Raw genomic sequence first — 13,701 nt, 5'->3', positions numbered from 1 at the left:
ATGTTTATACATACAACCCTAACCCCTTTTTATATTTAAGATAAGATAAGATAAGAAGTCCTTTATTATTCCCGCAATGGGGAAATTTGCAAATTAGATTTGAATGAAAAGTTCCAGATTCATCCTCTCAATTTATCAGCTGTTTAATGAGTGAATACATAACGTTTGTCTGTTCTTGACCACAAAGCGCTCCACAGTACAGTTTTGCGAATCACCCGTTCCAGTGTGTACGATTTTAAGGGGAAATGATCCACTGAATATAACATAATCATAGTGATGTTTCCACTCGTGTGTTTCATCTAAATTGTACTTCACCCTAGAATGGGTCCTTTATATTTAAATACTTAATATTAACATCAGGAGTGGGTCCTCTCTACAGAGGCCGCCATGTTTTCTCTACAGTAGCCCAGACTGGACAAACTAAAAACCTATTGAGTTTTAAGGCTCCCATCCATGTTGTCCGTGCCACAGGAAGGACAGCTATGCTGCATCTGTATGTTGTCGGAGATTGCACACACTGTTCCAGACAGACGGGCTGAGGTAAAGTACGTAAAACAGCAAGGTAGAAGGTGACATCAAATCCCATTACACAACCTATTATGAGGGGTAGTTTCCCATGTAGGTTTTTTTGTACATATATATATATTATTAAATCCCACAATGAGTTGTATAATGTGGTTTTGGTTCATTGCATTGCTTTACACTCCAGTCACTCCGCTCAGGGTTAATTCAGCTGGAGCCTGGTTCTCTGTACAGTGAACTTCACTACGTCCTTTCAGTAGTTATGAAACTTTGCAGCGCAGGTTTTGTAACCGAGCCGCTTTGACCAATCACACTGCGACTCTGCTGATCACATGACCGCACATTTTATGCAACCGCCTGTGTTCGGTCGTGTCGCTGCGATGGACCCGGCTCGCTGGAGACATGCGTCCCCGCGGCTCTGAGCACACGATACTTTAGTTTTATTTATTTTTCATCGACGCTTTTATCATGTCGATCCAGCCGCAGGTGGAGGAGCCCGCGGAGGAGCGGAGCGCCTTCTTCATCGGCGCGGAGTCGGACCCCGTCTCGGCGGCGGAGGAGGACGAAGAGGAGGGGGAGGATAGGGAGGACCACCATCAACTTATTCTCCAGAAAGCCAACCTGCTGGCGTCGGAGAACAACCTGAAAGAAGCCGTCGACTGGTTCTCTGCGGCCATGCGCTACGGCCCCGTGCGACCCGAGACGCTGAGCACCTTAGTGGACTGTATCCTCCGCAACTTCAAGAGGAAAAGGGCCTGGCCGGAGGCGGAGGGTGCGTCGGGCCGGGACCCCGACAGCAGCCGGGCGGACTCCGACGTCGTGGCGTTCGACTGCCCGAACTGCCACGGCTTCCTGGGGGAGCCGCTCACCTTGGCGTGCGGACACTCGTACTGTAAGAGGTGTTTACAGCGGCGGCTGCTCACGAAATGCCGGCTGTGCAGCGAGGCTGTGAGGGGCGAGGAGAGAGCTAACGTGGTTCTGTGCGGACTCCTGGAGAAATGGTTCCCCTCCGAGGCGAGGAGGGCGAAGGCACAGGGCGAGTTGGACGAGCTGTGTCGAAGCAAACGCTTCAAGGAGGCCGCGTCATTAGCGAGCGACGTGATCCAGCGAGGTGAGTGTGACGGACCTCTCATCCATGTTGTGTTTACTAGCGCTGCGTGCGCGGAGGAGGGTAGCAGGCTCCCCCCGTGTTTAAACAACATGAACACACTTCATCACGGGTGTGTTTGTGTTTTCTGTTTTTTCTTATCATTGGAGTTCGAGCTCCACGAACAAGACATTTTGAAAACTGCTCACAAACTCCACATGCTGCTCAGGTGTCAGGCTCCGCCCACCGACTGTGTCATAACATCCAGCTCCAGCTTACGAAAGTTCACCAGCTGCGCATGCGTGGCGTGTGCAGGTTGCATAAGGCAGGTCGTGACAACTTCTATTCGTGTTATAACCAGTTGAAGTTGTGTGTGTGGGGGGGCTGGATGTTGTCATTGTTATGGCAGCTATGACTTCGATAAGTATCGAAACCGGGGCTGGGTGCAGCGGTCGTGGGTCAGTGGGAGGCCAGAGGGTGATGGTGGTCCACATGAACCTGCTACAGGCCCCAACACAGACCTTGATATTATGCAAAACAAACACACAGAACCTCTTCTGTGGTGGAACATGGTTGGATAATCATCTTGCATTCAGGAATGTGGTTTCCTGGAAGGGGCCGCTGGCTCCATTCCAATAACAACATTGAGAAAGTTTGCATTGGTGAGGTGAATTAGACAGATAGAAGGTCAATAAATTATCCTGTCAGTTGATTTCACGGCTGACAAACTACCAAAATATTTGTCATAAGAAATGGCAGAAATTAAAAGGTATAGCATGTTAATTGATCAGCTGTAAGTAGTCAATTAATGATAAAGAAAGCAGTTATAAGTCACCTCCCTCTATGTATTACACTTAATATCTTTGGATTTTGGATGTTTTGCCAGATAAAATAAAAAATCATAAGATATCTATAAGTCCTGAGAAGTTTGGTATGACTGTTGTTTTTACTTCTTTTCTTTTGAAAAGACCTCATGGAATAATTCATTCTTAACACAAACTAAAATGGTGTGATACCTTATGGTTTAAAGCCCTGCCCTGCAAGAGAAGTGATACATTTATTTATTGAATTTAAAAACCATAAAATCTGAAATTACAGAGGATAAAGCCATTATGATTTTTTATTTATCCTGTTGAGTTAGATTCTCTTCGTACAATGGTTATTTAAAAAAAAATAAGAACTCATAAGTCAGACCCGGATCTGGCCATAAAGCGTGGTAGTAGAGCCGTGGACCTTCAACCTGGTTATGAGAGCTTATGGAAACACCCATTGTATTTAGGTCAAGTGATATAATGCTGACCTCTGGTACTCAAACATAGCCTGCCGGGTCAGTAACTGAAAGACTCACAGATGTAAGCACTGTGTTTACGAGAATTTTGCTAATGAAACAAGTGATCTTTTTCAGGGTGAACGTCAAAGTTGTACTGCTTACAACCTCTTAGACGGCTATATATTTGTATATATACAAATATATATGTATATGTATACACAATATCCTGTTTTCCTTCAAGAGCACACACATCCTGTAAGCAGATAACTGGTTTGGTCAATTTCAGAGAAGGGGTCACTGGACTGTTTCCCCTGTGGGAGTGTAGCACAGCGCAGGTCTTCAGTCTTGCAGCACATCTTTAAAGTATCTAGAGAGAAATGGCCAGATGATGAGAGGCACTTAATTGATTTGTTACGATGACAAGACCAGCTACCTGTGGTCCTGTGCATATTAGCATCTGCCATAAGTCCGAAAAGTTAGCTGAATTCCATGTGTCGCAATGAAAAGAAAGGCATCACTGGGATTGGTGGCTTGTCATGTGCAGACATATTGCAACTCAGTTTATGAAGAAGATTTACTTATGATGAAATGCAGGCAAACCTCGTGCACAAACAGAAGTCATCAGTCGCAATGTTTGTAGTACAATCTGCTTCAGAAGGCTGGGTATTTGGGTGAATTCTAAATATCTGTACTGCCGCCTGCAACTCCAGGATTATATGTTCATGTTCATGTTTATAGTCACACACTCGTAGATGTTTTATAACAATTCACGCCTTTTTTTTGCAAATAGAAAAAGTTTGCAGATTTACTTGTTAAATGACTGATTATTTTCTTCCTCCCGCCTCTTGCCTTTTGCAGATCCAAATACGACGGTGGTGGCGCGATTGTCTCGAGCGGAGGCTTACATGGCTCTCAAACAGTATCGTCTGGCTTTGGAGGACACTGAATTTTGTCAGGAGTCCAGCTGTTCTGCGGAAGTAAGTCACAGATATTGCAGCTATTAAATACACCATTTGTAAAAAGGATAAAAATGTGAACAATGTAAATGAAAACTCACTCTTATGTGAATAAATGAGAGAGGCCAAAAGAGCGGACGAGAAAGTGATCGGAGAGACACGGTCAGCGATGTTTATCTATTTTTCCAGTGGGATTTCACCTATTATTTCTGATGTCTGTCAACAGTAGCACACTAGCTGACGTTAGACTCTGAATGTTAATTGTTGCTTGGCAGCACCATCAGCTGCTCCGATTTTAAATCCTACGTGTTTAACCCTGATAATTCTGAGGGAAGTTAGGGAATGGCTCTGTAGCCCCTCACCCTACCAGGGGCTTTGGTCAAAACATCAGTACCGAACAAGGTTCCAGACCAGATTTCTTCTGTACTTGAGGCAGAATCAGGGTTATTTTGGCCCCAAGTTTTTGCAGTTTGAGCCCAGTTTATGTTCAGCAGTTGTTCAGCTCGTAAACGTGATATATGCTAGAGAGCCACTCATCTGTGTTATTAGATCTTGGTATAAGCAATGCTCTATGCTTATTGGCTCACTTCCCCTGATGAGTTAAACTCCTGAGTAATCAACATTTGATACTGCATGACAAGACCTTTTTAAAAAACCTTCTATGCACCTTCGTTGGTGCCACAAAAGTATCCAAGGTTGGTACTTGCTGGAGTCTGGGGTTTGTTTGATCTTGTCTGTCTGTGCTGGTGTATGGATCCCCTGGACGAGGACCTTCTTCTGCTAAAAGACAAGCGGACAGGGGGATTTAGTGAAGGATCTGTGATTAGTGCGCTGGCAGTGTGAGATGAGAAGGAGAAATATGTTCCTGAAGACTGGTAGTCAGTTGAGCTGAGGTCACAGTGTGAGGGCTGGAAGGGCCAGTCCCAAGACTGTCAACAAAATCGAAGTGGAACTCTAACAGCTTTTTGGTAATACAAATAATAATAACAAAACAATAATAAAACTCATGAAAAACATTATGATAGTAATAACAATAGTAGACACCTACTATGCTACAAATACATATAGTATAGTACATTGGAGAAATAAAGTAAATAAATCAGAATTGAAAAGTTCACTTTCTCAGACATGAACATGGTCCATTCTTTCCATCAGGATCACCCGTCTTGGATTTACATAAGCTGTCAGCAGACTCTGTCCTGTGACTGCCTGTAATAACATTAGTAGCGTTTAGTAGACATAGTTATATAAGTTACGTACAATTGATTCCTGTTTACAATATAACATACATTTAGAATAACATAACATTTTATTGCAAGTTATGATGACACCATGTCGGATTCAATTGCTCTACGTTTTTGTAATAGTCTCTGAATCATCGTTATATAATGAAGCGTGTATAATCGTATCAGACGTCTGTAGTTTGCTCTTGATTAAAAGTGTGTACAATTGTTTTTACCTGTTATGTCTCCATTGCGGTTCAGCGGTGGTATTTTAGGACAGCTGCCCTCAAAAGCCTCGGACAGGATTAATTTATTGTTGTCCAAGGAAAACTACAATTTTACTTTGGGTGCATGACTTGGCAGTTGACTTATAAGCCAAAAATGTTTTTGTTGTGGTCCTGTTTGTTGTGTTCTGGTGGAGTTTATTACTGGTTTTGTCAGTGTTCAGTGTGAGAACATTAACCAGTTGGACTGGACCAACACTCGCAGAGATCAGAGCATCAGCAATCTGTGCCAACAGCTTCACAGCAGTTCATTGCATTAGTGATAAGTTATATGGCAATGTGATACATACAAATAAGTTATATAATACTGTATGTCTTTATTATATTTAGTCAACCTATTCTCTTTGTTACTACTATAACATGTGGGATGTTATGTTGACAGAGTTGTCTTCTCGTCGTGAGAGAGTGTCATGATTTAAGAACGTTTTCTTGGCAACAACTTAGAAGGCAAGGATTAAGGTCAAAACCGTTAATGACCATTACATCAGTAAAAGGAGACCAAATGTCTGGGTTGAGGCCATGGATTTCTTTAGTCTGTTGTGCAAAGTATTTAATGGAAAACATTTTCATTTCTTGTCATTTCATTGTGATTTATATCCAAGCATGGTAATGTTGCGTTCAGGAATGGATGCAACTTTCACATATGTTTTAAGAAGATGAATATGGGTTCTTTGCTGCTGTTTCAAAGGAGCATAATATTATTCACAAGTAAAATTAATCTTATGCTGTTTTCTGTGTTGACAGGCTCTGTTTAGAAAAGCCATGGTGCTGCATGACATGGGCCAAGTGGACGAGTCTCTCCAAGTCTTCCTCCACTGCCTGTCTGTGGACGAAGACTTCCCCTGTGCTAAAAGACAAGTGGAAAAGGTGAGAGAACTGACGATGTGATCAGTGTGCGATGGGAACCAGACAAAATATGTTATCGTTCTGTGGCAGTCAGAGGCAAATAACTAAAGTGGAGCTCAGGGAATTGTGTTGGGTTCTGATCAAATTGGACAAGCATTTAACAATTTTACATTTTACAAAGACCTTTTAATTGACGAGTCATGCACTATGCTACATTTAAGAAGGTACATAATTTACGCTCCCTCCACCAGTAAGATCTGTCATGGAATTGCATAAGCTGTCAGCTGATTCAGTCCTTTGACTTCCTGTAATGACATTAGCACCGTTGGATAGACAGACTGAAGCATCGTAGTGAGAACAACTTCAGTTATTTGCAGTTGACCCAGGTCTGCCAAACTTAATATTCTCTCAGAAAACACAATGTTTTGTATCCATTTTGTGATTTTTGTGACCATGTTACATTCAATTTCCAATGCAGTTTAACTTTGAGACATCGTTGAATAAGGACATGACTAATGTGACTGTGAATATTTCATAATTATATTAGTCATTTTAGTGTTCTAATAAACAGTCCGAAATTGATGGTATTTCCCCTTGGATTTTTAAAGGTCACATTATCAAAGTCTAGCTAAAATCCGTTTTCTCATTCTCACAAATACAAAAAACCTAATTTTCTCAGGAATGCCTGGAGGGAGTCTCTCAAGATTTGGCACAAACGTTTAGTTGAACTGATCAGAATCCCAATCTTGTGATTGGGATCTATCAGCAAAGCCTGGTTGGATTTTCATTACATTGAGCACAATGTAATGAACAATGACATTCATATGCTATCAATAACAAAATATACATGTTTTTAGTAAAAATTCCTCTAAGTCTTCACTGCACCATATACAAGTCTGGACAGAGCGTGGTGATTAGAAGCATCCAACCTCGAGGTGATAATTGTAGTTATTAATTTTCCCATATTTTCTGATCCTGAGAGAGAGACACAGCTCAGCCATTAGACCGTGAGGGAAATAGGTGGTGCTCATCAATCAAACATTAAATCAAGTTTGGGCAGCCTCTAATCACACTTGAAGATCTCCCCTGTAGCCATGTAATGAAAATGAAATGCAATGGAAGCAGGTAATTAATGAGGATGAAATGCCTCCATTCTCGTTGCCTTAACTGAGAGATTAATAAACATACGAGAAACTTAATAGTGAAAGCCTTTATGTATTTTCATCAAACAAAATATGTGTTGTGTCTCAGTAGCATTTCATCATTAAGTGTTGAAGCTATGTGCTCTGCACCGTATCCATTAGATTACCACAGAGCTCTATGATTGTTAAAGTAAAATATGGTTCAGCAGTACTGCTTTCACTAACTGAGCTGTTGTTTGTTTTTGTTCTTACAGATCTTGTGTGATCTCCTCTCCCCGGCTGATAAGAACGTCAAGGTTGGACTGAGGGAGACCGCGCACAACACATTGCCTCATCTGCGCAGCAAAACTCTCATGTCTGAAGCTCAAGCTCAGCCACAGAGCCCAGTCCAAAGACTAGACCAGGTCCGAGCTGCCTCTGCACATCTGGACCACCGCGGGGCCCACCAGGAGGTATTTAAACACTTGATAATAATTCTAAAGATTGCGTGGATGGATTGATTCATTGAACTTCAAACTTTGGTTTGTGTCATTATCTAGAAACGCTGGGAAAGTCTGGAGCGGCCCAGCCCGAGCCGAGCTCACTCACTGCGAGTGCACGGCGACAGCTGTGGTGAAGAGGGTCTGAAGAGAGTTTGTTCCGCTCCTCAGCTCGGGGACCAGGAGAAGGGGAGCCTGCTGAAGAGGAAGTTCTCAGTGTCAGACATTGAACCTCATTTTGTGGACAGTGGAAGTAGCAAGCATAAAAAACAAGGTTAGTTGCCAAGCCTTTTTACTGCACTGTCTTCCTGGTGGATGATATCTCAATTTCCCCCAAAAATATATTGCATGTGAGCTTGACATTTTTTTTTTTAATGGTGAGTTATGTCAAGCTTTACTGAACATTTAAATCTCAACTTTTTGCACGAAAACTTTTAAGCGATTAATGCACATTCAGCTGTGTATACTCCATTTCTCTAAATCATTAATTTGGACTCTAATAAAGACTGATGTTATCAGCACCATATCAATGTCTTTTGTCCATAAAATAAACTGTAAAATGATTTCCTCTTTGGTTTTAGGTTCCAAACAACTTTCTGCCAAATCTAAAACCTGCAGAAGTGTTCCTGAGGATCTGCTGGACCCCAATGACTTAGAGTGTTCTCTCTGCATGAGGTAAGAACAAATGCACCATCACACTTTAATACCAACTTACAATGACCAAACATTCAGTTGATTGTTGTATCTGTGTGTATACAGGTTGTTTTATGAGCCTGTGACGACGCCCTGCGGCCACACCTTCTGTAAAAACTGTGTTGAACGCTGCTTGGACCACACACCTCAGTGTCCGCTCTGCAAAGAGAGTTTAAAAGAGGTAAATGAACAGTCTGAGCAGCTAATGTATACAGATATTCATTTGTTATAACTTTTTAAATGCTAGAGAAAATGTCAGTTATCTGTAACAAATCATTAACGTGCATCCTGTCCTCTCCAGTATCTAGCTTGTAGGAAGTACATTGTGACAGCAGTCCTTGACAAGTTGATCAAACAGTATTTGAGTCAGGAGTATGCAGAGAGAACCAAGACTCATCTGGAAGAAGCAAGAGAGCTTTCTGAGTGAGCAGCCTTTCCATTCACCTCCATATTTGTCCAGTCTGACCTGATGAAGTGTTCAGTGTTACATTTGTGTCTGTAGAGAAGAATCCGAGGGACTCAGTGTGTGTATCTACTTCTCTTCCTTTATACAGCCTGACCAAGAATGTGCCTATCTTTGTGTGCACCATGGCGTACCCCACCGTGCCTTGTCCCCTGCATGTCTTTGAGCCACGTTACCGCCTGATGCTTCGCCGCTGCATGGAAACGGGCACGCAGCAGTTCGGGATGTGTATTAATGATCCCGAGAAAGGGTAAGCACGCACGCATTAAACAAACCTTTAGAAATATATCATTAATCTACTGCTTGTTTATCACAGTTAGACACCACATCAATATTGTACACATGGTTTATGTGAGAACTGCCAAAACTCAAAACTGTGTTCATTGCTGCAGCTTTGTAGATCACGGTTGCATGCTGATGATCAGGAGCGTCCATTTCCTGCCTGACGGGCGATCAGTGGTAGATACCATCGGAGGAAAACGCTTCCGTGTCCTGTCCCGAGGAATGAGGGATGGCTACAGCACAGCGGACATTGAACATTTGGAAGACATAAGGGTAAGGACCACAGCAACTTGTTCTTGTATTATCTATATTATCACATCAAACTGTATTAATTAATGAATACTTCCTTTTGTCTGTCAGGTGGAGGACAGTGCTGTGCTTAGGAAGCTTGTTGATCTGCATGATGCAGTGTACGAGCAGGCCCGCGTCTGGTTCCAGAACCTCAAGGTCCACTTCCACAACCAGATCCTGCAGCACTTTGGACCCATGCCAGAGCGAGAAGCTGATATCCAGGTAAAAGCAGTGGCTTTCTCTTTCCATCATCATGATTTGAACCAATCCCTGTTTAGATGAGCTCAATGGGATTTCTCTGAAACACTTTTGATCCTCCGAAGAGTTCTATCTTAATTTCAAAAATTGCTGTATTGTAGTTTCTAAATTCTACTCTAACATGTCTTTAGAAGCTCTGGAGCAATAATTTGTGCTGATATTGATCTTAGTTGAACAAATAGAATACATCTTGAATGCCTGTTTCAGGGTCTTTGTCCTGATACCAGGAACTGTATGAGTTTGCCTTCTTTGGATTCTTTCAGAGAAATCTTTATTACCAAGGATTCACCTTCCACAGTGATTTTAATACCCAAGTACAGTTGTTGTCTGTACTCAGCTCGGAACCTGTAGCGCTGAAAGGGATTACAGATCTGCTCCCAGGACTACCACGAGGCAGAGCCTTTTGACAATATAGGCTAAAGAGCTTTATGGGTGCTTCATACCTAATCCCACCGGGGCCCTATTGCGTCAGAAGAGTGTCATGAAGAGAATCCCCAGCTCTCCCCACGTGCACATGCAACAGGAAAGCAGAAGCCTGAGCCTCAAGTTGTTTTTTTTGCCTCTTTGTGCCGTTATGTAATTTCTGTTCCAGAGAGAAATTCTTAAATAAACTTGTAGTACATGTTTCTCTGAGTGAAATGTAGCTCAGGTTTATAAACATCCAGGGCCGGCCCTAGCACATTTGGCGCTCTAGGCAAGCTTCACTCCTGACTACACAATGTAAAGTAAACAATATACTATCACGACCCACCTGCAAGACGACGAGCAGGTAAAATAAACACCTATATAGGCGAATGTAGCCCCGCCCACCTAGTGCGCGGGCGTCTCCCCTCACTGCCCAGCGGAGTTTCTAAGTTTTACCACTCTAAGTAGATAATCAAAACAAAATCAACATGTCTCAATGACACTCGTGGTGATCAAGCGAAGCTTTAGGAGCTAACGTAGGTGACTCTCACCCACTTCTGACCTGTAGAAGACAGGATGGATGCAGCAGCAGTAAAGACACGGGGCATTCACTTCCTCATCCAGACTGCACCTGGCCAAAGAGACGGGGTGCAACTGGTCCCGTGCCAAACGTTCCACCTGAGAGCTGCTGTCATTCATTGATTTCTCTAATGAAACTACTTAAATTACTGTTAAAGTAATTAAATACAATATTTTTGGCCATACCACATACCAACTGCGCCGAGCAAAAAAAATTAAAAAAGTTTTTTATTTACTTTTTGCTAGGCAGAGTTTTTTGCGCCCCCCTCTGAGTAGCGCCCTAGGCAACCGCCTGTGTCGCCTGTAGGAAAAACCGGCCCAGTAAACATCATTCACCTCCGACCCAAGAAGTGTTAAGATCGGTTTGTAAGTGGCTCAGGCTCGGGAGGTTTTTTCAGCTGTGTAACTCAGACTGTCACAGGGCTGAGAATATATGTAATACTTGAATATTAAAAATGCTATGAATAGTAAATGAGAACCTAATTTAACCATCAATCATGTGGCTCCAAGGGCTTTAGTTTTATACCAGTTGAAAGAAGGAACTCACAAGCTGTTCCTGGTCTTTGATAACTGCAGATATTATAAGAAAGTCACATTTCACCTGTTTCCTGATCAAAGTGCATTTAGTTTGAAACAATGTCAGGAATAAATGAATTTCATTAAAGCTCCAATATTACAGCGGAAAAGGGCAGATCACACAGGAGCTGTGCACGTATTGATTGCACGCTTGGTATCATTTAGAATCAATCAATATGTTGAAAGTCCAGGGAGCTGATGCCCTGTGCTGCCTGATACTAATGTTTTTGGCTCTATTTGGATTTTGGGGGGTCGTGTGAGCATGCAACACTTTTTCCAAGTAGAATATTTCAATATCTTAAAAGTGTTCAATAGTCCCTTCACGATACCTGGACTCTGCGTATCAGCTGACACCGAGTACTGAACTGATACCAGTGCATTTAAAAAGTGTTCCTTATTGTGAAAGTGTAAATCTCATACTTCTCCTCTTCCCTTCAAGGCAACTCCCAACGGTCCAGCTTGCTGCTGGTGGCTGCTGGCCGTCCTGCCCATCGACCCGCGTTACCAACTCTCTGTCCTCTCCATGACGAGCCTCAAAGAACGCCTGGTGAAGATCCAGCACATCCTGACATATCTACAGAGCATCCCTAACAACTAGAGCTTCCTCTTCTCGCCACCAGAATAAAACATCCTTTGGACTATTTTACAACCTTTTAAGCAATCTGAATTTCTACAGCTCATCTGATCCCTCAAAGCTTTTTTGTTTGCGGCTGTAACTCCCTAATTTTACTCTTATTTGTGTTAATCTCACACGAGATTAATGGCAAAGCTGAGACCTCCTTGAACTGTGGAACTCTGATCAGAGAAATGGCCAAACTACCTCAGGGACACTTTGAAAGGATGCACACTATTTGTCTGTAATTGTCAAAAAGAAGTAAAAAATAAGTATTTGTAACCAACTTAACTTATCTACTCAGTTCTTTTCCTTTGGGGAACCAGGAACAAAATGAAATATCCATTAGTACTCCACTTGCTTAATATCCTGTGATGACAAAAAAAGAGAGTAGTTTATCTAAGATTCACCTGAGTGAAGCTCCATTAGGGAAATCACTGAGGATGATTCATCTCTGGTGAGACCAGTATAAAGGAAGTTTCTTTTATTTTGTCTTTTACGCTCATATGGAGAAGGGATGAGGTGAATCCGCAGAACAAATCCTAAATGCTGACAGTTCAAAAAGTGATATCAAGTTTCGAGGAACAAGGGAGAAGTTACACAACACAAAGTGAAACTACAGGCTGGTTTATGTGTCCCAACACGAGATAAAAGTATTATTCAAATCTTCCGAGCATCAAGTTTTCTTCTTTGTACACCTCTGTCACATCCACCCACTGCTGCCTTTACCAATCGGTTTTGGACCTTTGAGTTGAGAGAACCACACAGTCTGTGTTTCCTCCATAGTTTTTTTCCACTTAGAGTTTCTTCTGGGTTGTGTAATGGCACATTTTATTACATTTCACAGCAAAGACAATTATCAATTCTGGTTCATACAATTCTACCTAGCTGCAGCTAGGGACCAGAGCACCCTGTCACTTAGTCAGACTGGGGTCAATGGCACAGAACAATGGAATCACATTTGATTTATACTAAATAAGTCCCTCCTTTCAAAGAGGTAGAATGTTTATCCAATCAGCTCTCTGCGTGTTGTCTTCAGGCTTAGATTTGGTCACCTCCAATCTGAATGAAGGACCCCTTCGAAGGTCTCACTACACATCAACATCAGGCATCTGCTTAGACTCCAAGTGTTAAAACCTGTTTTCCCAGAGACCCCTGTCTCTGACTGTAACACCTATGCACTCTATCGCAGACAGTAGGATGGACCCTGCTGTTAAGACCTTTTGTTTCATCAGAGGCACAAAGGAATCTCCAACGAATACACATCTGAGTCTTCCAAGCTGACCCCACATGTTTTCAGTCTTAAACACACAGAAATACATATCAGAATAACATTCCCATCTATAACAGTCATTCCTTGCATGAAACATAACTAAATATAAAATCTGCCATCACAATCCTCCCTTTTGAGACTATTGTCTCAAACATCTCCATAACATCTTATCATTATATTTAGAAAGAGTCCAGGATACATGAGTTTCAAGAAATCGAACATTTTGTCCAATCATGGACTTGGTTAAGGAAGTAACCACAGTCTTAACAAAAAAACAATATAACAGTTTGTAAAAATCAGAATCTGTCTCAACAAATCAATAACATATTTAGCAATTATTAAAAAGAAACCATGACCCTTAACTCCCACCCATCAGGAATATGTCCTTGTTCTCTCTCTGGACAATAGATCATTTTACCTTACATTTAACAATATGCACCATATTATCGAATTGTTCAT

The 13,701-nt window shown here is 42.1% G+C and overlaps 1 protein-coding gene across 1 annotated transcript; it reads left to right on the top strand.

The window, feature by feature from the left end:
- The first annotated feature begins 865 nt into the window (after nucleotides 1-865).
- lonrf1 (LON peptidase N-terminal domain and ring finger 1) lies at nucleotides 866-12,634 on the top strand. The gene is made up of 12 exons (XM_062387732.1): nucleotides 866-1,633; nucleotides 3,738-3,856; nucleotides 6,087-6,209; nucleotides 7,585-7,782; nucleotides 7,870-8,083; nucleotides 8,391-8,484; nucleotides 8,569-8,683; nucleotides 8,804-8,925; nucleotides 9,057-9,215; nucleotides 9,358-9,520; nucleotides 9,608-9,760; nucleotides 11,796-12,634. Exons 1-12 carry the CDS (start codon nucleotides 991-993, stop codon nucleotides 11,952-11,954), a joined length of 2,262 nt encoding a protein of 753 aa, XP_062243716.1. The 5' UTR covers nucleotides 866-990; the 3' UTR covers nucleotides 11,955-12,634.
- Nucleotides 12,635-13,701: the final 1,067 nt, after the last annotated feature.

Source organism: Platichthys flesus, chromosome 5 (genome assembly GCF_949316205.1).
Source record: "Platichthys flesus chromosome 5, fPlaFle2.1, whole genome shotgun sequence".
Taxonomy (NCBI): Eukaryota; Metazoa; Chordata; class Actinopteri; order Pleuronectiformes; family Pleuronectidae; genus Platichthys; species Platichthys flesus.
This window is presented reverse-complemented; position numbering and strand designations above follow the sequence as displayed.

Bases quoted from the DNA above. Each gene is read 5' to 3' on its own strand.
- lonrf1 (XM_062387732.1), top strand. From the start codon at position 991: ATGTCGATCCAGCCGCAGGTGGAGGAGCCCGCGGAGGAGCGGAGCGCC. The intron at 1,634-3,737 runs GTGAGTGTGACG...TGCCTTTTGCAG, and splicing joins GAGCGACGTGATCCAGCGAG to ATCCAAATACGACGGTGGTG. The intron at 3,857-6,086 runs GTAAGTCACAGA...CTGTGTTGACAG, and splicing joins AGTCCAGCTGTTCTGCGGAA to GCTCTGTTTAGAAAAGCCAT.